This window comes from Melanotaenia boesemani, chromosome 3 (genome assembly GCF_017639745.1).
Source record: "Melanotaenia boesemani isolate fMelBoe1 chromosome 3, fMelBoe1.pri, whole genome shotgun sequence".
NCBI classification, from domain to species: Eukaryota; Metazoa; Chordata; class Actinopteri; order Atheriniformes; family Melanotaeniidae; genus Melanotaenia; species Melanotaenia boesemani.
This window is the reverse complement of record NC_055684.1, coordinates 27,119,632-27,146,403: the sequence shown is the minus strand read 5'-3', so window position 1 is coordinate 27,146,403 and position 26,772 is coordinate 27,119,632. Positions and strand designations below refer to the sequence as shown.

At 37.1% G+C, this 26,772-nt stretch overlaps 2 protein-coding genes across 3 annotated transcripts; one reads left to right on the top strand and one right to left on the bottom strand.

Moving 5' to 3' along the window:
* Nucleotides 1–43: 43 nt before the first annotated feature.
* LOC121636874 (actin-associated protein FAM107A) lies at nt 44–6,882 on the top strand. The gene is made up of 5 exons (XM_041980716.1): nt 44–201; nt 3,184–3,235; nt 4,666–4,849; nt 4,938–5,094; nt 6,494–6,882. Exons 1-5 carry the CDS (start codon nt 178–180, stop codon nt 6,596–6,598), a joined length of 522 nt encoding a protein of 173 aa, XP_041836650.1. The 5' UTR covers nt 44–177; the 3' UTR covers nt 6,599–6,882.
* Nucleotides 6,883–7,458: 576 nt separating this feature from the next.
* Nucleotides 7,459–26,294, bottom strand: camk1a (calcium/calmodulin-dependent protein kinase Ia). 2 transcript variants are annotated; one of them, XM_041981608.1, is made up of 12 exons: nt 26,204–26,294; nt 24,759–24,869; nt 16,535–16,666; nt 15,585–15,659; nt 14,255–14,393; nt 14,034–14,160; nt 13,673–13,748; nt 13,478–13,590; nt 13,297–13,375; nt 12,744–12,831; nt 11,518–11,689; nt 7,459–9,958 (listed from the first exon to the last, which is right to left on the bottom strand). In XM_041981608.1, the coding sequence occupies exons 2-12, from the start codon at nt 24,842–24,844 to the stop codon at nt 9,855–9,857; spliced, it is 1,191 nt and encodes a 396-aa protein (XP_041837542.1). In that variant the 5' UTR covers nt 24,845–24,869; nt 26,204–26,294; the 3' UTR covers nt 7,459–9,854. The 2 variants fall into 2 exon arrangements, with proteins under 2 accessions (XP_041837542.1, XP_041837543.1); XM_041981609.1 differs by lacking the exon at nt 7,459–9,958 and adding an exon at nt 10,702–11,428.
* Nucleotides 26,295–26,772: the final 478 nt, after the last annotated feature.

Genomic DNA, 26,772 nt, shown 5'->3' with positions numbered 1-26,772 from the left:
GCTGCTATTTCTGTGTGAGTGTCACCACTGACCCAAACAGAGAGCTCTTTCCTCTCGCTGTGGCATTCTTGGCTACTGGAGCAGAGAGAAAGTAACCTCAAATTACTGCAGAAAGTGTTCGCTGTGAGTCCCATCAGGAGTCGGAGCTGCCTCTAAATCTGGATTCATGCTGAGGACATGGGAGTCACCCATGGGAAGAAGGTAAGTTTGTTGTTATCTTCCTCATTTTCGTTCCTCATTTCTCCGTGAGACACAGCACACGAGCCATTTCACAAGTAACATAAAGATAATCCAGCAGAGGCATCCATGCGGCAAAAATCCTTTCCCAGGATTTATTGTGTTTTTGAGAAGATTAAAAAATAATGGAAAAACCAATGTTTCAATATGCTCTTTTCATGCTTCTGTGTTATTATGACTTCTATATCCAGGATTATCTTTGCAATGATTTTTTTTATTATTTTTTTAAACTAATGCCTTTGTTTTACACTAACACATTTCTTCTTTTGTGAGATTTTCTGTAGCTGCCGTCTCTACCTTTCACTCATTCCCCAAAGGAAGTGAATGCTTGAACCAAAAACAGGTCTTTATCCATCTGAAAAGACGCCCACTGAACAGTGGGCCTTGGAGACTGTTTATCCTGTCATGTCCTATTAATTCCTCTCCACACAATATCCTCTGTGTGAGACTGGCCAAACAGCAGGCCTCCCCCTCATCAACCAAACAGCCGCTGGCAGAGATGCTGTCACAAGAGTGCCTCTAGCACTCTTCTAGATTCTCCTCTATTTTGAATGATTTGCTGCCATCTTGATTCATTTTTAATGTATTAGAATATTAGAGATGTCATTTAAAGCCATATATATATAAAATGCAGCTGCTGAGATCCATTCAATGCCACTTCATGTGGCTTCACTCACTATATGAAGTAGTAGGAAACCTGATCAGTCACAATATTTATAGTAGCAATGATTTGTGGATCATTTAGACACTGAATTAAAATAAAGTACATCCAAAACTGAAATTTAGAAATACTGATGAGTTTCAAAAGCCTTGAAACAGCTGCATGTTTATTCCTCTGTTATCGCCTCTTCTGTTAACAACTTTGAGGATACAAATTACTGTAGTTTGAAGTTGAAATATTTCCATTTCTTTCTGGATCTCTGCTTCTAAACAGATCAAGACCTCTTTTACTAAATGACTTGTTTTTATGGGTCAGATGTTTGCAGTGGTTTGAACTGCATGCAGTCCCACTGCTGAACCTGCAGAATCTGGTTCAACATTGTCTTGCTGAAATAAGCAAAACTTTTGCTGAAAAACACAGCGTCTGGATGGCAGTGTTTGTTCAGCCAAAACCTGTGTTTTTAATCATTAATGTTACCTTCTAGAGTTACCCATGCTGTATGCACTCATGCATCCCCATATCATCGCAGATTATGCCTTTTGAACTCTCCACAGAGGGTGCGGTGCACATGATTTATTAATCAAATTTTGATATGGCACACCACAGGACAGTTTTCCACTTCACTTCCAGTCATCATAAATGAATACAGGACCAAAGAAAGCAATGGAGTTTCTGCAGCTTGCTTATGTTTTTATTTTTTGTTTTGTTTTTTTGTTTTTATGACATAAACTTTCTTATCATTTTTGGATGCAGCTAGTTAAAAATTATTGAAAATGCAGTGATTTCTATTTAAATATTATCTTTTCTTTTTGTTTGTTTGATTTACTTCATGTAGTAGGGGCCTGGAAAACAGAAAATCCAAGAAATATTGGTTTTCAGATATCTTAAACATGTTATGGAGTTATTAAATGATTGCAATTTCACATTTAGAAACATTATTCTTAAATCACTGAACTATTTACAGGCATTGTCTTGCACAGAACTCTCCCCCTCTTTACTTCTGAAAGACTCTTTTTATACTGATCATGTTATTGACCTGCTGCAACTTAATATTAGTTTTGAATTGACTAATTTTAGGATTACACAACATTTCCAGCCTATTGCTGGAAATGGCAGGATTTTGATATTAAAAAATGTTCAAAATTAGCATGAAATTCACAATATATAAACAAATATATAGAAAAATACAATAAATTCTCTTTTTAACATTTGTTATAATGTCATTAAATTGTCATTTATTATAAAACACTTCATTTTACTTATTTTATTGACATTTAACACAGCATCCCACTATTTATTTTCCTCCACATTCATTGAGTATTTGATTAGAAAACAAAGGCAGAAAGAAACCAGCTAAAAGGTTTATTCAGCTGTCCTGTCTGGATCCTACAGGGGAAAAATTCTTGTCTCCACAATTAATTCTGCTCAAACTCCATCAAATGAAACTCTCAGTGGGAATCAAACCGTGTTTTGTTTGATCTTTTCATTAATGAGGTAGCAGCTCACCAGTAAGGGCGCTCGCTTGGTTGGACTCATGAAGCAGAGCTGACATTTCATTTGTCTGTCAGGATTATAATGTGTCTTTGTGTTGCTGCCATGTCAGATTTCTATTCAACCTCATTCTTTTTTTAGGCTGGATTCAGCCTTAGATTACATTAGCTTATGCAATAATTGAACACAACAGATAAAAGTTTTTGCATTTTTCTCTTTTAGATATAAACAAATTCAAATCTATGTAATGATTTATTTTCCATCATTATCCCAACAACGGATGTGCATCTCCTATTATTCCCTTTTTATACAACACATTTACATCTAGTCTTTAAGTTCTATTTATTCTACTGTGCTGAGAAAACCTTTTTTACAGCCTGCAGAAGTTAATTTAGGTTTGCTTTAAACATTACTTGCTTTATTTTTGTATAAATCAAATCATTACCTTTTATAACATGAGGCAGTAAGAACAGTAGTGGTGTGGTCATAGTATCAAGTCTTATTTATAGTCTGTGTAAGTTGTTTTTGTCTTAAAAATTTGAGTTAATTGTTGGTTTGCTTCCATATTTCCACACAGTGAGAAATATAAGAAGGTGAGCAATAGGTTTTAGGGTTCAGTATCACCTTAGATTTATATTAGATTGCTGTAAACTTGATTTATATAATTTGTCTGTCTATTTTTCTTTATTATATCACTATTTTATTAGCTTAAAGTCTCCAGTGAATAATTATATGAAATGTTATTTTATATGCAATGTTTTGGGGTTTTTTTTTCTCTCTCTCTCTCTTCACAGAAAGAGCACCAACATTTTCCACATACTAGGGAAGCACACCCTTCTCAGCCTGGTAAGGAAAATATCCACTGAGGTATCATGTCATATTGTTTTATAAGCTCCTACCTGAGCTATTGTTAGAACATCTAGTTGTCTAAATTGTTATTTTAGCTACAAAAATGTGGGATGTGTCTCACTATGAGGCTGCATTACTGTGCTAACCCCTGAACCTGCTTGGCATCAGTACTGTTTGTTATTATCATTGTGATCACCCGCAGGAGGCAGGATGAGATGTTTGCCTCTGTTGGCCAGTTTTGTGTCAAGGAGGAAGCAATGATATGTTAAGATTTGTGTGATTCCTTACCATAAAGCACAGGTGCACATTATAGTACTTGCAGAGGGGACATTTTTATTGATCTTGACTGTCACTGATAAAGAGTAAAAGGTTGAGATGCGATCTGTTATGTCAGTGAGCTCTTATGTAGCTGTCAATAAACCATTTGCCTTAGAGATGTGGCAATTCAAAGGAATTGTGCTTCAAAGCTGTAATTTTGTGAAAGAGGAAATAACACAGTCTCCGAAATCCATGAAAGTGAAATCTGACCTTCCTCCGTCTGTGGTACTGCAAGCTTATCATTTAACATTATCCTCTGTCACTTGTGGCCAGAATATCTACTCTCTAGCAAATGTTGCATAGCCTATCTTTAGGTTATTCCATGACATCCAGGCTATTCTGTGGCTTGTATCAGAAGTAGATGAGCATGTGCAGTTTAGTATGTGCTGCAATGCTTAAATCCACAATAGATAGGGACAAGTAGGAGATGAGAGACCAGCAGAGTGTGCTAAAGTATTCCTACATACCTCTCCTCAACTTGCCAGAGATTTTCCCTGCTGTACTTCTCATCCATCCATCCATCCATCCGTCCATCCATCCATCCATCCATCCATCTTGTATGCCAACTTAACTGAATTACGGGTCACAGGAGGAGGTCTGAAATCTATTCCAGCTGCTGTCAGACATGAGGTAGCTCCTTAGACAGGTAGTCAGTCCATCATGGGACCAGCACAGACACAAACATCCACTCACACTCACTCCTAGGGTCAATTTAGGATTACCAATTAACATTTAATTTTGGACTGTCGGAGATAGCTGTGTCCACACGCACACACACACAGATAGCGTGCAAACTCCAAATGAGATTCCAGATGAGGTTCGAAACTCTGCTGTTAGGGTGCATTTCTTAATTAGGTAATAATATGCTGTTTTACCTGTCATTTGAGGTAGTGCATTTAACTGTGATATAAGCTTTTCAGTAAGAACTCAAAGTGTTAGGTGAGTTTAATAGACTCATCTAAAATATTGTCTAGATGTCTATCTAATCTCATATTTAAATTTTAAATAATCTTTAGTTGTGTCAATAAAGTCTTAAAGTATGCCGTTGCTCTCAGCTATTGTCTTGGTAGTGAGATGTGTGCTGCTTCATAGTATGTTCTTCTCCTTAGCCTCCATGATACAGACGCACCAAAATGAACAGATCAGATTACCAGAGTTTCAGGCCCCTCCATCTCAACTGCTGAGTGAGGAGGAAAGCATTAATTTAATCAAACCTCACAAGCCTCTCAGTCCTCTAACTGCCTCCAGGAGTCACAAGGAGCTCCAAAAAGAACTGCAGATGACCCACAAGAGGTTCGACAGATGATGCACTGGAAGTCATACATTCACACCTCACTTTCATTGTACATATAAATTATTAAGTTCTGTGTGTTTCTGACAGGAGGGTGGCCCAGGATGAAAAGACTGAACTCCAGAGAGTTTTGGAGAAGAGGAAATGGGAACAAAGGACGAAGGCAAGACGGGATCAGGAGGAAGCAAAGAGGAATGCATCACCCCTTCATCAAGAGCTGCTGAAAAGAAAAAAGAGGCTAGAAAATGTACACACAAAACAAGCAAAACTGTCATTACTCACATGTGCTTCATGACAAATGTTCTTATTTGATCTGGCCAGCAAACTACCCGAGTCATTAACATTATAACTTTGTTTCTCTGAGAGCATCTCAGAGTAACATAGCATGAGCATGATTTTGTGCTATGGAATATAAAATTGTTCCACAGTCAGCCAGCAGAGGGAAGTCCAGCCCAGTCTTTACTCAAATACTTGATCCATCCATATGCTACACTAAACCTGTGCTATTCTTCACCTAAATGTAATGCATTTTCCATTAATGCAATGTTAGATGCACCACATAAAGAAAATCATTGATTATTTCTAAAAATTGCATTTTTAGGACCTTTACCTGTGTTCTCAAAACCATGGACAGTATGGCCTCTCGTGGCATTTCTTATGCAGGCTTATATTGACATTAACTGAAAAAGTAAAGCAATATCACATTGTACACAAATACTCCACTGCAAGTAAAAATCCTGGAAGATGAGTAAACAGGTCTCAAGGATGTAGCCGCTTTATTTTACTGTTATTAGTTTAATCATTAATGTTGGATTAAGAATTAATTTACATTAAATTGAATGATGCAGTATAATTATTTCTTTTCTTTTTTTGCTGCAGAGGTGAAGAAGCCTCTGACTGAACACACTCTGCTCTTAAATTATTATGTTGTGCAGAGAGTGTGCAGTATTGTCCATTATATTTAGCAACTGGCACGTCAGTCTTCCTTGCACAATCATCTCTCTTGACATCAGAGCAGTCCCCGGCACCAAACCAGCTTTCTTTATCAGTTTGTTCAGTTTCTTTGAGTCATTGGCTCTCATGCTGCTGTATCGACAGATGGCTGCAAAGGAGACTGCACTTCCCACCACAGACTTTAAGATGACATGCAGCATCTTGTTGCAAAAATCTTCCTCAACCAGTAGAGCCCACCTTCTAGCAGCCTGTTGCAAAGTTGCATTTCTAGTTCACCTTCACCTTTTCTTTCAGGATGAGATAAGTGTTTGGCTTATTCCTGATTTCCCTTAAAGTCCATAATAATCTGTTTTGTCTTGTTTAGATTGTCTTGTAATTCTATGACTAGTGGATCAACTTTGGTATTTTTTTACGGTAAAACATGGAAAATATTCAAGAAGTAGTGTAGTGAAGTAAGAATGATAACTTATCTGTATTGGGACCAAAATGTGTATTGCTCAAATAGTACATAAAAAAGTACATAAACTTTTTTACTTGAGTGCAGTATTTCAGTTTATTTTATCACATTCTACAGCTGTATTTAGCAAACTGGCTCAAAGTAGAAATCAACAGAATATCCTGTAAAAAATGGTGCTAGTTCACCGTAGTTACATGCAAGTTCCACATGTGACCATGTCTTCATATCTTTGTAGCTGGAAAGAGAAGAGAAGGAGAAGCAAGAGGAGCCAGAATTCCTACAGGTCAAAGAGCGACTGAGGAGGACCGCAGAGCCCGATGATGCAGAGAAAGATGTGTGAACATGAAGATTTTTTATTTCACATCCTTATGTGTTGACAGCACAGTAGATTTTCAGAATTAAAGTGACTTGATAAGGAACTTGGTGAGGTGAACAGTAAATAGATCACACTGCTTCATATTCATGAATGAGGCAATATATATTTTTGGTCAAGTACAAATACATTGTCTTAAAAAAGTATTTCTATTACTATATTTAATTCCAGATCTTATTATAGTTTGAATCCAAGCATGTATACATGTAAAAGTAATTTGTTTTTTCACCTTCTGTCTATGTGTGTTGTTGAAGTGTTGGATCATTATGTTAATGAATTAAGTAATCACAATAAATAAAATAGGCTTTGTCATATGTTGATTACCTCGTAGAATAACTACTTTTTCCAGGTTATTTACTCATAGAGGAAGTAGAAAAATACACAGAAATTATGGTCAGAGTACACTTGTATACATTTAAAATAAGTTACCTATATGCACTGAAACTATCAGTTCCATAAACGGCTGCACTTCCTGTTTAACGTGCATCTAAAAATTATTTTGTTATGACAGCACACACAATGCATAGACAAGGAAGTTTTATTTCTTTTCCTGCAGTTATATCTCTGTGGGTACAAATTTTATTTTCATACATCTTTATCAATAACCCATGATGCATTGCATCTATACATTTGTAGCTCAAAACAGCTTTTACAAAAAAGGATATACAATATATACTTGTATTTATATTTATATCTATATCTGTATGTATGTATGTATGTATGTATGTATGCATATACATACACATCTATCTATCTATCTATCTATCATTTATCTATCTATCGATATATATAGATATGTGTGTGTACATGCATTCATACATACATACATGCTTTTATGTGTGTGTGTGTGTGTGTGTGTGTGTGTGTGTGTGTGTGTGTGTGTGTGTGTGTGTGTCTTTCTTTATGCATTTAGATGTGTTTGTAATGGGTAAGAGAAGCTTTTAAAAAAACAGCCAAGTGGAAACAAATCCCAGGAAAGGTTCAACAAAAGGTAATTTCCAAACATAAAATAGCCAGGTTATCAAAGTCATCAATAATGGCTATCACACAGTTAACATGAAGCCCTTCAAACACAGTTTGCATATTTTCCACAATTACAGTCATGTAAATCCAGAGTGATTGCCCTCTTTTTCCTCTACTGTGGACCAGCATGTTTCAGTGATTACAGGTGCAACAAAATATCAACCCAGGTGGATGGATTGGTGGAGCAGATTTTCAAAGTAATGAGAAGAATTGAATCAGTTATGGTATACTTTGCTTTTATAATGGCACAAAATGATTAATATCAAGATCAGGGAAATCGAATTTGTCCATGTAGTTGTAGTTAATACTTTTATCTGTATTAAATCTATTGTAGAATCATAGTCATTCTTTAATTGAGTCATACATGACAAAAATATGACCTATCATAATCTGTTATAAAACATAATCATTTCTCTGTATGGCTTAAGTTGTGGAGGTCTTTCGCTCAGGAGGACTGATGTTAAGTGTGCAGACGAATAATGCTTCCAGCACCCTGACATTTTTTTATATATTTTGCTCTGTGGCTGATATGTTTTTTTATTTTGTTTTGTTTTGTTTTTTTTATTTCTTTGTTTTTTTCTCCTTCTCTAGCGAGTGAATATCAAAAGACAAAGCAAGCAAGGAAAACAGAGTTATTAATAAACACAGAACAGGAGAAATGTCACTCAGATAGAGACTTGGCCATCATAGTCAATGCAAATGAGAAGTCCACTGTGCCGTGTTGTATTTTGTCACCAACATTACTTCTGGTGTTACTCACTTCACATTATATAGCTCAAAATTACAGTATTACATCTTTTTTTTCAATACAACAGAGTAATAATAATCATGTGTGTTTATACTAATTCATCATCATTCATGTAAACATATTTAACCAGGTCATGCAAACAGTAGACCAAAACTTCTTCCACTAAAAGGTGCACAGCACAGAGCAGACCCAGACTGAGATCCCTCCGGCTCTGCATGAGCCGGACCTGAGCCAGAACCAGATACTGACAGCTGGCGGATATTTAGTCACTTCTCATAAACAGAACAATGAGGATGAGCATGTTATGAAGGTTTCCTTCCAAAAACAGGGTGGTTTATTAATATTATTTCTCCTCTAATCAATCCTCTTGACAAGATGGGAGCCAATGGATATGCAGACATATTGGGATCTCAGTTTGAGCCTCTGGTAACAGAACAGCCATAAAACAAACAAACAAACAAAATAATCTCCTTTTGATATTCATACATTTCAATGATTTCCCCAAGATGAGGCATGCAGATACTTCAGGTCAGAACCATCCTTCAAAATCCCAGTCTGAGCCAGAATATAGAGTCCATAACCCCCAGAATCACCTGCTACTTTCAAGTATCTTCCTTTCTGAAAGGCTTTAAACAAAAGGAGTTCCTATTTATAGTTTATTCTAAAAAAAAAAAGACAGAAACATTTAAATCACAATATAAGAAAAAAGTTTGATCAGTAAGAGGTAAATGGACAGATTGAATTAAAAGTAAAGACACACTGTGACAGGGATTATATTCAGCTACGTGATCAGTGACCAGGGTCACATTAATGGGTAAAGAGGATAAAAACATGCAGGAGTAGCTTTCAGCACTGATTCCCTTTAAAGAGTGTTTTCTTTGTGACCTGTCTGGCCAGATTTCTGGAAAAAGCTGCCAGTAACGTAGTGTGTGTGATTAAGGTGGATATAGACACACAATAACTATGGTTAGAGGTAGATGTGACAGATGATGGAAGGGCAAAAAAAAAAAAAAATGAAAAAAAAAAAAAAATCTTTTTAATCCTAATCATTGATTCAAGCTTCAGAAGCTTACATTTCTCCTGAAACAAACACCCTGAATGAGTTGTAATGTTCACACTGCAAAATGGTCATACTCTGCTACGTCTGCACAAAGACCAACTGCATGTTTTGCTAGCGGGGGTTTAATTGAGGTTAGACCCTTTTATAAATACAAGACCATCTGTGTGCTTAAAACAGCCTTGCATACCCTTTTGGGGTTAAAGCATGTCTTTAATCGTGGTGTAACAAAGACTTACAGTGTGTATTGCCCACACTGTAGAAGGGGCCTTCAGGCTGTGGATGTTCTCTGGTGGAGACTGCCTGATATCTGCTCTGCATTCCTGGCCAGACTGGGTGGATGGGCTTTGGGTGCTCCTGGGATACAACGTCACCATGACAACAGTAGGCTGTGCTCAGATGCGGCTGGTTGGCCTGCAGCAGTAGGTGCAACTCCTCAGGCTGTCCCGATCTGTGCTGCCCTCGTTACTTCCACGGCGACCATCCTCATAGTGGGACACTGGATGTTAGAGCATAGTTTTATTATATTTTAAAGTATGGTTGTTGTTCTAATACATGTAGCAGCAGAGTTACAAGGGGCAGGAAGTATGAACTTCTTAATGCCTTCAGTTATTTAAGTTTTTTTGTCAACACGATCTCTCAGAAATGTGTAAAAGTAATCCTATCTCTTTAACCCTGCAAGAAATACAGAGTGAGTGATGCAGACATTTGCATTAGCACATTTAATTCATCCAGAAAACCTCTAGAATATTTTAGTGCTCCAGTGCATGCATGAAACCAGCATGACTGATAAACAGTGGTCCCCTTTGACCCCTCTTTCCCATTTCCAGCCTTTGAGAGCATCTCCAACACACATAGTAACTGCAGAAGAAGTCTTAAAAGTCTGTTGACATGGACTGCTCCAAGGAAACAATGCTAATGACAGCTTAAATGGTCTTTTTCATCCTCATCACAAAGAACTTGAGATCCTTCTTTCACTAAGGGATATAAATCATGGTTTCATGTGACCCCATGTCCACCTTTTGTCCATCTGAATGTCATATTCAGAGTACTGAGTAGACAGTGTTGACTGAAGTCCTCAACCCTTGGCACATTATGAGGTGACAAAAATGAAACTGCAAAATAAACACAGGAAGCTTTATCCCTTTCTGTATGGGGGCACTATATAGCTGCATTCCAAGAGAAGCTTGCATAATGAACAATCACACAAAACTATCTCTACATTCACATGTGAGCTTAATTTGCTTTTAGGTTCAGGAGTCTAGGTCATTTGGAAAGATTTAGACACTTAAAAACAAATAACTTCAGGTTAGGATAAGATCATGGCTTGCCTTCAAATTCATCCACTGACAAAGTTCACTGCATGTCAGAAATCTCCATTTTGTAGCTAACTGGGTGACAAATCATATTCCTTCTGCAAAGAGTATGAATGAAGGTACAAAATGAAAAAAAAGAGCTGAAATACATTACTCTGGTAGACGTATTGGGTGCCATGAAAAAAATAAGCACAAGCTGCACACATGTGTACAAAAAAAAAAGTTATTTAAATGCATATGTAACATTTTGTAATGAATCACACCTCATCATCTGTCAAACACGGCGGAGGCGGTTTCATTGCTGCCAAATTATTTGCATTCAGGTATCACACATAGTCCTTATATTTCTAATTGTTAGTTTTTTTTTTAATTAGTTTTGAGCTTTCAAGATACTTTGTAAAGACAAGCTGTAGGTCTTAAACAGTTAATGCAGTATAATTTGATTAAATCCCCTGAATCAATGCTGCAAATCTACACATCAAACACAGCTTAAGAGATTCTTTTTAAATCCATGGTGGTGGCACACAATGAGAAACAAAATTATGGAAACTGTGTCACTGTCCAAATGCTTATAAAACCAACTAAAGCAAAGACTTGGCATAAAAAAGTAGAAGTCTTCTAGTCGTCATGACAACTTGGCTTGATGTCCAATCCTACAGTACAACATTAAGTATCTAATCAAATACAGATAACATGAGCAACTCTGAAGCTGTATTTGTCTATTTGTAAAACGCTAACTTACAGCTCTCCTCCTCTTCATTCCCTAGCTCATCATCTTCTTCTTCCACCTCCTCCTCTGGGAGCAGATGTCCATGGCAGGGGCTGGTAGGAGTAATCTGACTGGGTCCCTCAAGACTTGTGCCCAGCTGCAACCTCCGCATGTGGCGCACAACTGCCGTGGCATTAAATGCTTGCTGCAGGGAGATAAAGGAAAGCGAAAAATAAAAACATACACCTTTGACTGTACTGCTCTCCAAGCACATTTGTATTCGTTCGTCATGCAACAAGACAAGTCAAACTATTTCAGTGATTTCTTTTAACTTTGTTTCATGTTTCTGAGGTAAAGTCATTTGCGTTACACTCTAACAGCAAAGAAATAAAATTTATTGATTCTTTAATATGAGTACAAATATTTTATTCAATGTTTTGGAGCAAAACTTTGTCACAATTGTATGTTTTTGTCACGATTTACAGAGTTACTTAAAATGCCTTTGAGTGTAACCTCAGTTTATATACAGAAAAGAGGCATATTTGGAATTATATTGATTTTATGCAATACAGTCTTCCAAAGTCTTTACTTGGCGATTAAACAGTAATAGAATAATAACATATAACTGAAGCATTTGCCAAAAAATGAAATCCAGTTATATAATAGTTAAGGTTAGCTTAGAAACCTTTGTTTCATTTTCCAAAAAACATGTTACTTTAAGTGTATGTATGTATGTATGTATGTATGTATGTATGTATGTATGTATGTATTTATATATTTATTTATTTTCATGCTAAGGGTTTAATTGGAACTGGTACAAAGTTGATAGTAAAAGAAGATTATACTGGTGAAAAAAACCAACATGAATAAAAAGAAACTTAGTTGAACTGTACCATCTTTGCCAAGAGAACAGGTCTTCTATCCAGCAGAACTTTGGCTAAAGATATCTATCTATTCTGATTACATTTGGTAAAGGTGCATGTAGCTAAGAAACATAAAGCCAAAGTCAAACACTCTTGCCACAAAGCGAAGTTCAACAGTGGGATTGTCATCGTTCGAGACATCGTGCACGATGGCACATTTCTTGAGTCACCTGACTTTAAGACCATCTGCCTTAAGGGTTAAAAGTTTGACAAGGACATTTAAATTAAACTTCTGCTTTGACTTCTAAATGAAACCATATGTCTGATAACTACTGAGAGAGGAAAATGAACACAGCATGAACTTGGTTCTGATTCCTCAACAAATTGCTCACTCACCTTCCATTTACTTTTGGCAAAGTTCTTCCTGATTTGTGCGCTGACGGATTCATGGATGTTCTTGTCCAGAGCTGTGTCACCACATATCCTGCAAGTTGTAGAATTATAGGGACATGGTACAGTTTTCTGGGGGCTTAACGTTAGTTCTTAAGTAATAAAATATTTATTTGACACTAGATGCCCATAGAAGAAGCAATGGACATGTTTCCCTGGGCTCCTCGGATGCATGACTAAACAAACAAAAAATTGATAGTTTGATAGTAGATAGTAGAATTTATTTAATTAACTTAAATAAATACAAATTACCATGTTGTCTACAAATACTCAAAATATACAAGAGTACCAAGGGACATAGTATGTTTTTTTTGTTGTTGTTTTTAACTAAAATATATTTATTGAATAGTAATATGGAACACATAAAATTTCATTATATCTGAAAAATTCAAATAAGTAAATGTTTGGCATTATTTCCTGAACTATTCCTAGCCATATAAAACAGGAATAAGTGATATTTACTGTTCATGCTGTGTAGAAATTACTGTGACTTTCCTACCATGGATGCAGCAGGGCCTGCTCACATGTGTATCTTTTCAAAGGGTCTTTTTCCATCATGTGACAGATGAAGTCTTTGGCTGCCAACAAATTTGAAGTTCATATTATTAAGGAATTTTTTTTTTTTTTAAAACACTTGTTATATATCATTGTTGTACGGGTAATGAGTATTTTAGCAGTACCTGAATCTGAGATGTCATCCCAGTATGGAGAGTCAAATTCATATTCTGCCTTTAGAATCTGCTCAAATAACTTGGCGTCATTTTCATCGTAAAACGGAGGATATCCACATAGCCTGTGGAATAATATTGGACCATGTTCAGGTTTGTAAAAAGATTATTTTACTGCTTTTCAGAAATGCATAAAATCCAACTTACAGAATGTAAGAGATAACTCCTATGGACCAACAATCCACTGCTTTACTGTACGGTTTTTGAGCAAGCACCTCAGGAGCTGTAAAAAAAAACACACGGCACATATTCACAAAGCTGAAAAGATATGACACACAACAGCAGTGAGGGCGAATTCAAGTAGTCTTGACCTGTTAGTAATACCATGTGATCCAGCAGGTTACGTTAAACAGAAAGAGAGCACTTGTGAAACACTTGCAATTGACTTAGTAGTGGATCAAAGAGCCTCTCACAGCAGAGTGCATAAAGAGGAGATTTCAGTTGAAGGAGCTTTCATGAAAGAGAGAGAAGATGAAGAGATTCTGTCTGCAGAGAAATAGATCCTTACCAACGTAACCTGGAGTACCACAGGCCGTGGACATGACACTCCCCGTTCCCTCAATCTTTGACAGTCCAAAGTCACTGATCATAATCTTGGAGTCTTCTTCCATACTATAATACAGCAAATTTTCTGGCTGCAAAGACAAGAAGTTTTAAAAATGAAACAACAAAGGTCATATGCAAGGCAGAGTGAGCTGTATCATTTCTGTGTTCCCTGAACTGAAATACCTTCAGGTCTCTGTGGACTATCCCCATATCATGGAGATACTTGACAGCATCCAAGATCTGATGGATAAGCTGGCTGGCATCTCTCTCTGTGTAGAAACCTTTCTCCACGATCCTGTCAAACAGCTCACCACCAGACACCCTACCAATTCAAATCACAACAAAAATAGAGTTTAGAAAAATATTGGTAATTTTCTCCCTTTTGAAACTGAACTTCAAAGAAGCATGTTTTAAAATTCAATTTTATATATATATATATATATATATATATATATATATATATATTTCATTTATTGTTTAACAGTTATGTTAATGAATATTGTCCTAAAAGTGTCTCCCCCTGTACTTGTGTTGCTTCAACCTATAAAGTATTTTGATATTCTTAATGCAAATGTTATCACCTTGTTTTTTTTGTTTGTTTGTTTGTTTGTTTGTTTTTTTTGTTGTTTTTTTTGTGATGTGGTTTAAAACTTCTGGTTTGTTAGCAGACAGCAATGCAGACAGATGTGATTGTCCCACCAAAGGCTACATGCACTTGTTTCTCCACTCATCGTGATCATCTGTCTTCTTTCTGTTTCATGTGTGTGGGTGTCTTTCTGGTAAACATGTGGTGTGGTTCTGTGTTATATATATATGGACTGCTGGGACTCATATTTTCTTGTGAAACTGGATGAGAACCTCAGTAAAATCCCTCTCCAACATGAGAAATGTAACTTTGTTCTGGAAGAAGGTGGGCAAAGGTTTTGATGTATCTGGGACTGAAAAGCTTTGCCACAACATTCTGATCTGACAAGGGCAAACATGTCAGATTACAGTTCGTGTTTTGCTCCTGACAACACATAGGAAAAGGCAGACACTTGCACAGTTGATCAGCAGACCAGAACTCCTTTCACTGCCAGTCAAAAGTTTAAACACCCTTACCCATTAGATTTAATGGAAGGATGTCCAAATTTTTGACTGGTACAGAGCAAAGGGCTACAGGTGATTGGCTAATTTGCATATTAAAAGATTCCCAAATGCTAAAAAGAGGCAAAACTGTAAAATTAGTTATTAAAGGCATAGAGGATCATTTACACAAAAAAAAACCCAAACTTCTAAATGTAATTTTAATTTGATCTCACATTAGTTTTAGTGGTTTAATCTATTCACTGATGCAGCAAATCCTCATAATCAAGAGACTTGAATCAGAACATGTTTAGCAGATATGCTTGAAAAGCTGATGTCAATTCATTTTCAGGCAATTGATTGAAGAAATAAAATAAAATGTTCTGCAGCTATTTCACAGCTGTTTGAGAAATGTGGACCTTTCATATAATAAGAAAGGGAAACTCACAGTTGCATGACAAGATATAGATGGGATGTGCTCTCAAAGATGTCCTCCAGGGAAACAATGTTGGGGTGCTTGATTCTGAGGAAGACGCATGACAGAAATTATTCTGAGGTGAACCACATCAGTCTAATGCTTACTGTTTGTCACAAGATGGCATTCTTGCGCCACAGTTCATATTAGCACAGCTCCGCTCTCTCTTCGGTATGGAAAGGGTAAAAATAGAATAAGACTGAACAAACACTTTTCCCCAAAAAGCTACAAAATGATCCGAAAACTGAGATTAAACACAACAGAACTTTAGAAAGATTATCACATGTCAATGAAAGGTACATTACCCCTGAAAAAGAACAGTTATTATGCTAGAAAGAAATGTCAGTCTTACTCATAGGAAAAAAAATAGATTTGGACTGAGTGGCCAACAGATGGATGAGCATCTCTCTTGGATCTCGAGTCAAGTTGAGAGCATATGAGCCGTCACTAACACAGCAGCAGCTGAGAGGAGCAAATATGGCTTTTAGCAGAATGAGAGAATCCCCCTCTCTTTTTCTCATATGATACTTTAAACAGTTTTTTACTTTCTCATATTTATTTCACTGCTACTTTAAATATTTACCCCAAATCCACTCCCCCCATTCTTCTATATCGTGCTCTCCCTCTATCATACCCTCCCCCCATCCCGTCTCAGCTTCTCCACCCCTCTATGTCTCTTTCTCTTTCTTCAGCACACTGCTGCGGGGAACTCCACACCATCTCCGCCTCTGTGTGCTGTTGCCCTGGCAACAGGGACACTAAAAATAGGTCTATCTTCTTTACTCCTGACATTTCCGGTGCACAATCCTACTGTTTCTACTGACACCATGTATTTAGTCATGGCTTTAGTTGACCCTATTCTGCATCTGCACATGCACTGTCATGAGATGCTGATGCATCGCAAGTAACTTCAGTGACTTCACCTGTGGAGGACTGCGATCTCATTTTCAATGTTGTTCTCTTTGCCTTCCAAGGCTTTCTTGGGGATGCACTTGATGGCCACCAGCCTCTGAGTCCTCTTCTCCTCTGCTAGAACCACCTCCGAGAATGCACCCCTGAAAAATAAATGGACACGAGACAGGGAATGAAAAAACATGTGGGAGTTTTGAGCAAAATGGAAAAGATTAGAAAGCAAAAGCAGTACTCTGTCCTCTTAAGCTAAAGCTCACAATACCTTGAAATTGCTACACTGAAGAAAGCAATAACTGAATGCTGAGATTATAAATATCTTTTCCCTACAAAGGTTTTTGATTGATCTCCACACAAATTCATTTGGACATTTGACATTTTTGCAATCTTCTAAAAACTGTTTTTCAGCTACGACTTCTGATATTGTGATTCATTGCATTTAACCATCTTGTATGGCATGGTGTGTGCATGTGTGTTGGTGAGTGAGTGCTGTTCAAATGAATAATTCAAAGTGGTGACATTACTAAGTGTTTTTTTTTTTGGCATCTGAGAAAAGGCTCAGAAGGTGAAACAACAGATATTGCAATAGCAGTTACTTTATAAAAGAAACTATTTTTAATTCCTTCAATAATAGATAGAGTAAATGTAGTGTGGCTGTATCTGAAGAAGACTAGACTGCATTATGGATTATGGTCTGGTAATGATGAGAGGGAGAATAGTGTGTATTTACACAGTCTACCCACAGGAGCGTGGGAGGGAGCTCAGGAGGAGGCCTGAGTCCATGAACATTGTAAGTAACCACAGGGATCTTTTCCATGTGTGAGGAACAGCACTGACACTCCAAACATAATATATTATCAACACTCAAGTTAAATTTTATCCAGAATTTGCATATGGGATAACTTCTTTTATTCTTCAGTCTTAAGTTACAGTGTTAGCGCTTAAAGCAACCCTGTGAAAAGATAGAAATTATCTCTTTTCACAGGGTGAAAATGAGCAGAAGACTTCTGAAGTTTGCTTCATAAGTCTTCAGCTTATGATCATCTTTAGAAGAGAAAGAAAGAAATACTTCACATAACTCTGGTTATGTCTAAGATGGAATTGTACAGTTACCATCATGCACTCAACAAACCAGTGCAGCACAAAACTGTAGAAAACAGTAAAACTTTCTCTTCAAACTTCACCATGAAGCTGCCAAATAAAGAGTCAGTTCTTACACACGTCTCCAATTTCATTTCTAAAATGTCCTAAAATATTCTCAGAACAAATCACATAAAGCTCTGGTTCTCATCGACCCATAAAAGCATCCTAATGTATTTATTGTAGGTTTGCAGCATTTATAGTCTGGGCTTCATAAGAGTCAAAAACTGAACTAAAAGTTTGTTACCTCTTGATTGTGTACTCAAGCTAAGAATCGTAAAGAAGGTGGAATCCTGAAGGTGATGACTAATATGAGACATTTTAAAGAAAACCATCAAGTTCATTGAAATATAGTTTCTTCAGCAAAGAAAATGTACTGTATTTATTTATCATGTGCTTTGATCAAAAATAATATCGGCCGGCTTCTTTGCTGATGGTGTTGATTAGTATATTGTAGCATAGAGACTGAATAAACTAACTAAAGGACTGAAATATCCCATATTCTCAGCTAACAGCAAGTTAGGTATAATTTTGTGTTTTAGTGTAGCTTTCTTTTACCCTACTGATTATTGTTTTTGGTGCAGTGATGAAGATCTGTGTGTTTCAGTGAATAAGCTGCATTCAAATACAGTAATACAAGACTGTCATTAGGCTGCAGAAACAAATAATCTTTAAAAAAAAATAATCACAAAAAGGAAAGTCAAACAGCTGATACTTTTATATTATCATTTTTCCTAGAGATAAAAATAACCCTACATAACAATAAATCCTCACAATACAAACAAATACACCCTAAAAGATTTTATTACTCAAACATTAACTGAGAGAAATGTAAACAAACAAAGAATAACCGCAGATGCAAAAGTGTTTGTGTGGCTGAAGGAAATGGACTGATGGTTAAAAAGATGAGTAGAATGAAAACACAACTGCATCATTTCCCTAACAGTGAGTGACAGAATGACTGTGGGTAAATGAGAAAGCTGGAAAAGGATGTTCATGGATGTATAGACACACACACACATTTTTCCTCTGTTGCCATGAGACACACTGTAATTAACCATCCAGTTGCTCATTTCTCCTTGGAGACATAGTAGGGGTGGGCTCTCAACGGGTTTGGGAGAGAAGCGTAGAGGAGGAGATAAAGCTACTCTAGTTGTTACACTGAACTAATGAGATTTTGTGAAGAACTAATGTGCACATCTTACAGTAATACTGGACACTCGTGAAATCTGGATAAATGAGAGGTGTATGATGCTGTCAAGTCTCATGGATTTAAACATAGTGTCTATTTTCTGCCTGCAACCGACCACAGAAATCAATTTAACGCCAATAAACAATTCTGGCTCGTATTTTAACTTGCTGCTCAAAATTAAACAAAGTTTTACATGAGTCATTGGTCTCAAGACTCATAGCTGATGCAGCTGTCAGCTCAGCTGTTTTTGTGCACATGAATAAGCCCAATGTCTGATTGGGGCATTTATATAGATAAATTAAATAGATAGATAGCAGACTGATGATGTCTGCCTCAAGCCATCAGCACCACATGAACACATGCAGCACAGCATGACACGCTTTCTCTGTCTCACACACTTTCACATGCGTGCATACACATACAAGTTGGTAAAAACACAGTAATCTCAGCTGCCTATAAGGACAAATATTGATTCACGCATTTTCAAATTGCCATGAAACACTCATGGAGTTTTAAGTATGACCAGTGTGCCTCTGCTATACATACATAAAAGTATGCATCTTAAGAGCCTATTTCTATGAAATTGTGGTACAAACAACTCACATATCAGACTGATTTAATATAGCTAATTATGTAATAATGACCAGAAAAAAAAATAAAACAATATATTCAATATGCTTTGCTTATAAGCAGAATATCATTTCACAAAAACTTCAAAATACAAACTAATTACATGAGGCTCGAGTTAACGTGTCATTAGTGATGTTTTATGGGACTAGGCAGGACCATTTAGCAGCTATATGACAGACATTGAAGAAACAGGAATCCACTGGATCCACAGATGTTTTGAAATCAGCATCTAATCAGTGGTATTCCATTAACACTCCACATCTAATAGCAGATAATACACTTTTGATGCAGTTTATGGTGAATATACAGAGTTAAATAATATGATCAGAGTTATTAAATACATGCATTAATTTAGTGCATTTCTTGGACTTGAAAAGACAACAACACAGTGCTATCAGAAGACAAAACAGTACACAGCTTCTACATGTTCATGAAAAGGTCTGGCTGTCACTTAAAGAAAGAAATGTTTGCTGCAATAACAAATACTGTTCAGAATATTTTTGTCTCACAGATATAGACAATCGCTCAGGAATAATAAGGCCCTTTGGACCTGTTGCAAAAAACTACAAGCATCCATCAGCCTATTGATCTCACCTGATACAAACACTCCCCTTGAGCCCAACATGCTTTCAAGTTCCACCTGAAAAAGGTTTCCCTTTTTAGCCTAATCCATCCTGTGTGTGCTCTTGTGGATGTGTGGATTTTAAGGCAGAGAAAAATAGTAGCGCAGATGTATGGACATACAGAATAATCTAATTCTACCGATCTCCCAATCCACTAACAATTTTACCACTGAATGTCCTCCATCCACTCCACTAAGCTCATGAGTAGGTCAAACCTCTTAACTCCAATGCTGTTCTTCACAGACGAACGAGGGCTTTCCAGCAGTGTTCAGTTCTGCACAGTCACAAAGTTTATGTTAATTATCCACCTGAAATGCTCAAGTAGCTCTTAAAATTGACCTATCCCATATTTTAAAGCTATTTTCTTTTAAAAAGGTAAAAAAAATTAAATACCCTCCTTTTCTGTTACATATTCCTCCATCATAATGTATCCCAAATATCTTTTGAATATTGAATCGCTGATTAACATAACATAACATGCAACCAGGTAAACCTGTTGTTGTTGCTTTCTACATACAACACACTATGCATTATTCAAGTTCTTTGTTTCAAAGCAGGGCCATCAAAAAGAAGAGTTAATCATTAGCAATACATCCAAGAAATACTCTTCTGGGGAAGTTTAAACTTAAACTTGTTTCAGTGATGTTTTATGGTCTAAAATGATTTCTTTCTGTAATTACACTCTATCAAGAGTCCCAGTCAGATAAGCTGCCAGCCTACAGGGAGTTCATGCTCCATATCAAAACTTACACAGTCTTCCTTCCTTTTCATTTACAGTATAAACACATTAGATTAAGCTGTGTCATTAACAATTTATACAAACTGTAAAAGAAAAAGACATCCATGTTGTTGACGTTAGTGACAGACTGACACACTACAGAAGCTAACACTTGTGGTAATTAGACTGCATAACAGTGCAGCTGCAGTGAAAAGTGAGTGGCTTCCCTCCCTTTAACAAAAAACTCAAAGTTACAACTTTCTTTATGAAAAAGTTAGGATATTATCTTAAATGAGAATGAAAACAAGAAGTTGCTGTAGATAAATAATAAAAAAATATTTTTTTTGTTGATGAATTTTTCCACTCCACATCAGCCCATTTTGAATGAGTGTGGGGCCAGGGAGGCAGAGCTGGACGGTTTAATTCATTTTATATAGTAGTGTTTCCCAATCCGGGTCCCCAGGACCCCCTGCCCTGCATGTCTTAGATGTGTTCCTACTCCAACACACTTGATTCAAATTATTATTAATAACAATAATAATAATAAAATTATTTGTATAGCGCTTTATATTGCAGTAATCTCAAAGTGCTTACAGAAAAAAAAAAACTATTTAGCAGAAGGCTTTTTTAAAAAGGAAGGTTTTCAAGTTTTGCTTAAAAACTTCTAAAGACTGTAGACTTCTCAGGTGGTCTGGTAGGGTGTTCCACAGTCTTGGGGCACCAACTGAAAAGGCCCGATCACCCATGCTACAAAGCTTGGTTTGGGGAATTTAGAGGGTGTTTGTGGTTGTACGGAGGGTTTGTGAGGAGGTGTGAGGGGTGGGGAGTTCCTGTAGGTAAAGATGAACTTCTTCATCAAGTTCTTTGCAGCCTGTAAATGAGCCATTCATGTAATTCAGGTGTTAAAGTAGGGTTACATCTAAAACATGCAGGGCAGGGGGCCCCGAGGACCTGGATTGGGAAACACTGTTATATAGCATGACAAGTCACATTCAGTCACAAACACTCAAAATGTATGATTTTGAACAGTAAACAAAAAATAAAACACCTGTGGGAAACCCATGCAGGACAAAATGGAAACTCCCCACAGAAAGGCCCAAGCTGAGCTTTGAACCAGAGATCTTCTCACTGTGAAGCAGCAATTAAACAGCTAGTCGTCCTACCAAAGTGCCCCCCCTTAGAACAAGCTGCTGGTGTCCAAAATTTCAGCAAACGAATGAATGAATGAATGAATGAATGAATGAATGAATGAATGAATGAATAAATCGTCACTTGTTTTGTGATGTGGTGGTCAGCACTGTTGCCTCACAGTCCAAAAACATGCATGTTAGATTACTAGATTCTAAATTCTCCCTAGAAGTGTGTTTAAGTGTGAGTGTAAGTGTGTATGTCTCTGTATTGACGCTGTGATTGGCCGGTGACCTCTCTGAGGTGTACCTTGCCTCTCGCCTGATAGCAGTTGGGATAGGCTCCAGCCATGCACTGCGACCCTGCATGACACTAAGCAGGTATAGCCAGTGGATGGATCATCCTCAACATACTTTTGTACTGGAAATGAGGTTATTTTATTTTATTTGTTTAAGGACCTTGCAGAAACTTTAGCACCTTAACAATATGATTTGACCTTTAAAACCTCATACTTGATCATCAGATGCAAGTTAAGCTTTTGTACAACTGAAGAAATAAGCAAAAACTTAACTTGTTTTAATAATTTTATAAATAAAAAAACAGCACTATTATTCACATTTATGTAGCTCACAGTTAAACTACAGAAAGTTTCATTTGTTCTTTTTATTTCAATATAAAAATATATATTGACGAAGAAGAAAATGGTTTATGAAAATTAACAAAACTGAAAAACTGCCTTTAAAGCAAGACCGACATAATAACTGTAGAGAGGATTTTTTTTTTCTTTCGTCTGCTAACCCAACCATGAGGACAGTTCGTCCTACAGTGGATTCCAAACAGATGTAGAACTGTGAGGATTAACCAGATCTGAATATAATATTTCAACATAAATCAATTAACTTCACACACTGAACTCCTGGATAAAGCCTCCGTATAATCTTTTCTCTGAGCATAAGGAGCTTTCTGTCAACACATTAATTCTGCCCTCTGCTCGGTCCAGCTACAGTGACAGCAGGGAGAGTATTATTGGTGCTTTCTCCTTTCTTTTTCCCTAAATTAAGAGAGCATGGCATCCTGGCAATCCCTCAGTCCTCGTTATATAACCTGTAATATCATCCTTTACTTTGCTGTCTCTGTTTTAAAGTTCCTATAAAGTCTTAGCAGAAATAATCAGCATCCTGCACCCATGAATTCTCAAATTTGCAGCGTACTATAGTCAATCTGCGCAGCACTAAGCATACTCAGCTCTGAGACACAGACACCTGGACCCTCATCAGCATTTGAAATAACTACAGTCTAATGTGCCCAGTGCTGCTGCACTTTTCTGGATGTTGACCAGAGTTTTGCAGTCATTAATATCTGATTCTGTGCTGCCTCTCTAGGGGAAGCAGGTGTGATTCCAAGTGGAGAGAAAACAGCCTCGCCACATATGGCGCACTCATGTCATCACAGGTGGACATGTGCAGGGGTCACTTGTACTCAGTTTGGGAGTAGAGAGGTGCCCCATGACCATCTGTGCTAAGTCCTGTCCCCCCTGGAGAGTGCAGTCAGAGGTCTGCATGACTTTACCCTGTAGGATGAAGATTAATTTAACAGTCTATTACAAATTACATCCTATTAAATCAAATTTTAAAATGTATTTTAGGTTCCAGACTATGCAGCAATAATAAAATAAATCTGAGGGTCAGGAAATTAAGTTCAGCTCTGGATTCTGGATGGTAGTCAAGCTTTTCTGTAGTCAGTTGTCTTCTTTTGATTACCCAGTTTATCTGTTACACCACCTGTGCAATTCATCACACATTCAAATAAAAGTAATGCTGTGTCCCACAGAAACGAGAGAAATTATCAAGAGAAAACCAGGTCATATTTTTTAAAAATGACAGATTTCATTGACGCATACTGTATTGTGGATATTTTGTATTGTGTGTATGGGACTAATGATGGATCAGTTTCTTTATGTTTCGCAGTAAGCTACAGTCAGGTAGACTACACAACACCAGGACCTGAATGAACTGGAATTTAGTCCTAGTTACACACGTGACTTTCCAGTCACAAATCACCTGAAGAGCACATTACATTTTAAGAGAGGATGTCTTAGTAAAACCTTAGTGAAGAGTTGACGTAATGATGAAGTCATAGATCCAAGACTAAGCTATAGGTTTTTGTGTATTTGCTGCAGCTTTACAAAAACCAATCAAGCCATAAAAAGTTACTTCATAAAGGACTGCTGATTTGGTGAGTGTGGTGAAAGTGGTGTGTGTGTGTGTGTGTGTGTGTGTGTGTGTGTGTGTGTGTGTGTGTGTGTGTGTGTGTGTGTGTGTGTGTGTGTGTGTGTGTGTGTGTGTGTACTAGTGGAGTCAGCACTCAGGAGAGGCCAAGAGTCAAAACCTTCAGAGTCCAGGCTCAAATTCTGCAGCACTAAATGTCTGGACTCCCTCCTGGTCTTTTCAGCTCTGAGTACGTTGTCTACAAACTTGTTTTAATATCTATAAATTCCAAATCTGCAGTAATTCAGTTTGTTTTGGATTATTTCAACAAGTCAAGTTCTTAACATTGAGACAGACAGAACCAGAGTAATAGAAATCTTAAATTAGAAAATATTAATATCATCATTGAATGCCATCTGTGTTTCTTTTTCCCCACTTTTCTTATATTAACTGGGAATACCTGATGGATGATGGATGTAAAATATAACAACTGACACATTTAAACAATGGCAATCAAAAGGTTCTGGAGGATCTAGAGGTCACAAGTGCATTTGACCAGATGGTCATTCATCTTTAGTCTGACAACAACACGCTACTTACGTTCCCAACACTTCTTTGAAGTCATAATGTTCCTTGATGTCTGATGTCTTCTTTTTCCATCCATTTCCATCCTCTCCAAGAGGCATCCTGATCGGATTCGCCACACTACAACTGTGGGACAAAAAAAAACAGACTCTGAGCAAATACAATTAAGCACTGAAAATCTTCACTTAAGAGGATCATCGAGATAAATGTAAATGATTATTAAACTACTAACCTGAATAATAACTTTTACAGATGTTTAATGTTTAAGAAAAACAAACATTTATAATGTGTGCTGTAAATCTTTAACCACCTTCTGATGTTCTTTGTAACATCATTCTAACAGAGAGGGGTTACTGCTTGTCATTTTTATTGAAATATTGCACCACAATTAGTGACTACTGACATCTTTAATGATCACTATTTGTAAAGATAAATGTAGCCAAACAAGTTGAAGCAGACAGTTGCTTAACCCAGATTGTGTTACGTTTGAGTTTTGTTACGATTTAGTATGATATAAACACATTTCATCTGAAATTAAACATTTTCTAGCTTTAATTCTGCAATTTCAAAAAGAATATGCTGCACTGCACTTAAGGACAATAACACAAGTTAGTGGTTTTATTTTTAAATTCTTGATAACTAAAATGTCAGATAACACTGGCTCTGTATGCCTGTGATCTCTCATACCTATAATTTGCTCAAGTATTATTCTTATATCAAATAGGATCCATTAGAGAGAGAAAACAATTGTCTAAATTATGAAGATGTTGAGAAGAAATGTGCAAGGTCAGGAATATAATGCAAAACAAATTAGACAAAATATGTGATTTTTGTGGCACCAAAGGTCTCAGCACTCACAGCACACAATTTGCTGACAGTAAGCTTCCAACAATAAATAGCAACTAATAGCTTTAAAGTGGGGCCAACAGAGACAGGAAAAGGACCAGAGCATCCTTGCAAAAACAAATGCATGACTAGTGAAGGCAGATACCAGCTGGGGGAACTGTTCTATATTTAACATCTGCAGCTTTAAACAATAAGCTGAAAAACAATAAGTAAACAACACAAACATAAATTCCAAGCACTCTAGTCAAGTGGAAACTGAATCTCACTGAGTAACGTTGGGCAACATGCTCTGCATCACAGCTGCAGGGCGTGAATGACAAGAAAGGAGGGAGATTGCATGGAAATGAAAGGGTTTTTGCCGGTACATCATACTGAAATGAGTCCTGGTTGTGGTCATGAAATCATCATGTATAGAAAGAACAGGCGGTGTGGGTGTGCAGAATGTACTACTGCAGCGCTCAAGGGTATGGCATTCAAATGTAGACAGCGTCTTTAGGTGAAATCAGGAGACTGCGGACGTACGACATAGAAGCGCAGCAAGCAGATCATTCAAAAGAAAAAGTGTGGTGTATGATGATGCATTTCAATCAATCTATAATTGAAAAGCAACGTACCTAAATGGCGATCTGTAGCTGCGCTGTGCTCCGCTTTCCTCTGGGAGCGATGTGGTTGCTGTGCTTGTACGCAGCGCTGGTGCGCTCAGACTTCTCCTGACGTCAAGAAAGCCCGACGTCTGCGAACGTAGTGCACCATAAAATCACTCACTGTTCTCTTAACGTGATCTGAGATTCACTCTGATTGTCAAAGCCGCCATCTGTCAAAGACATGCGGTTTTGTTGTTTTGGGGTTTTGGACATCTGCTTGTTTTTTTGTTTTTTTTTGTTTTTGTTTTTTTTTTTTTTTTTTTTTTATAGCTTCTTGCCAAAAACAAACAAACGAGAAAAGAGAAGAAAAGAGAAGAAAAGAAAAGAAAAACTGGATAACGCTGCAGCATAGCGAAAGTTATTAAAACAATTGCCGGAATTTAAAGAGACGAATTAAATCCCACGCATGTACGGGGAGAACATGCCAACTCCACACTAACCCCTCCCCAAGGCTCAAACCAGCGACCTTCTTGCTGTGAGGCCGCTGTGCTAACCATCATTCAACCGTGCGGTCAGCAAAAAAATAAATTAATAAAAAT

Bases quoted from the DNA above. Each gene is read 5' to 3' on its own strand.
- LOC121636874 (XM_041980716.1), top strand. From the start codon at position 178: ATGGGAGTCACCCATGGGAAGAAG. The intron at 3,236-4,665 runs GTAAGGAAAATA...TCTTCTCCTTAG, and splicing joins AGCACACCCTTCTCAGCCTG to CCTCCATGATACAGACGCAC. The intron at 5,095-6,493 runs GTACACACAAAA...ATATCTTTGTAG, and splicing joins GAAAAAAGAGGCTAGAAAAT to CTGGAAAGAGAAGAGAAGGA.
- camk1a (XM_041981608.1), bottom strand. From the start codon at position 24,844: ATGCCTCTTGGAGAGGATGGAAATGGATGGAAAAAGAAGACATCAGAC. The intron at 15,660-16,534 runs GTGAAGTCACTG...CGTCTTCCTCAG, and splicing joins GAGATCGCAGTCCTCCACAG to AATCAAGCACCCCAACATTG. The intron at 12,832-13,296 runs GTAGGAAAGTCA...TACAACTTGCAG, and splicing joins CAGGCCCTGCTGCATCCATG to GATATGTGGTGACACAGCTC.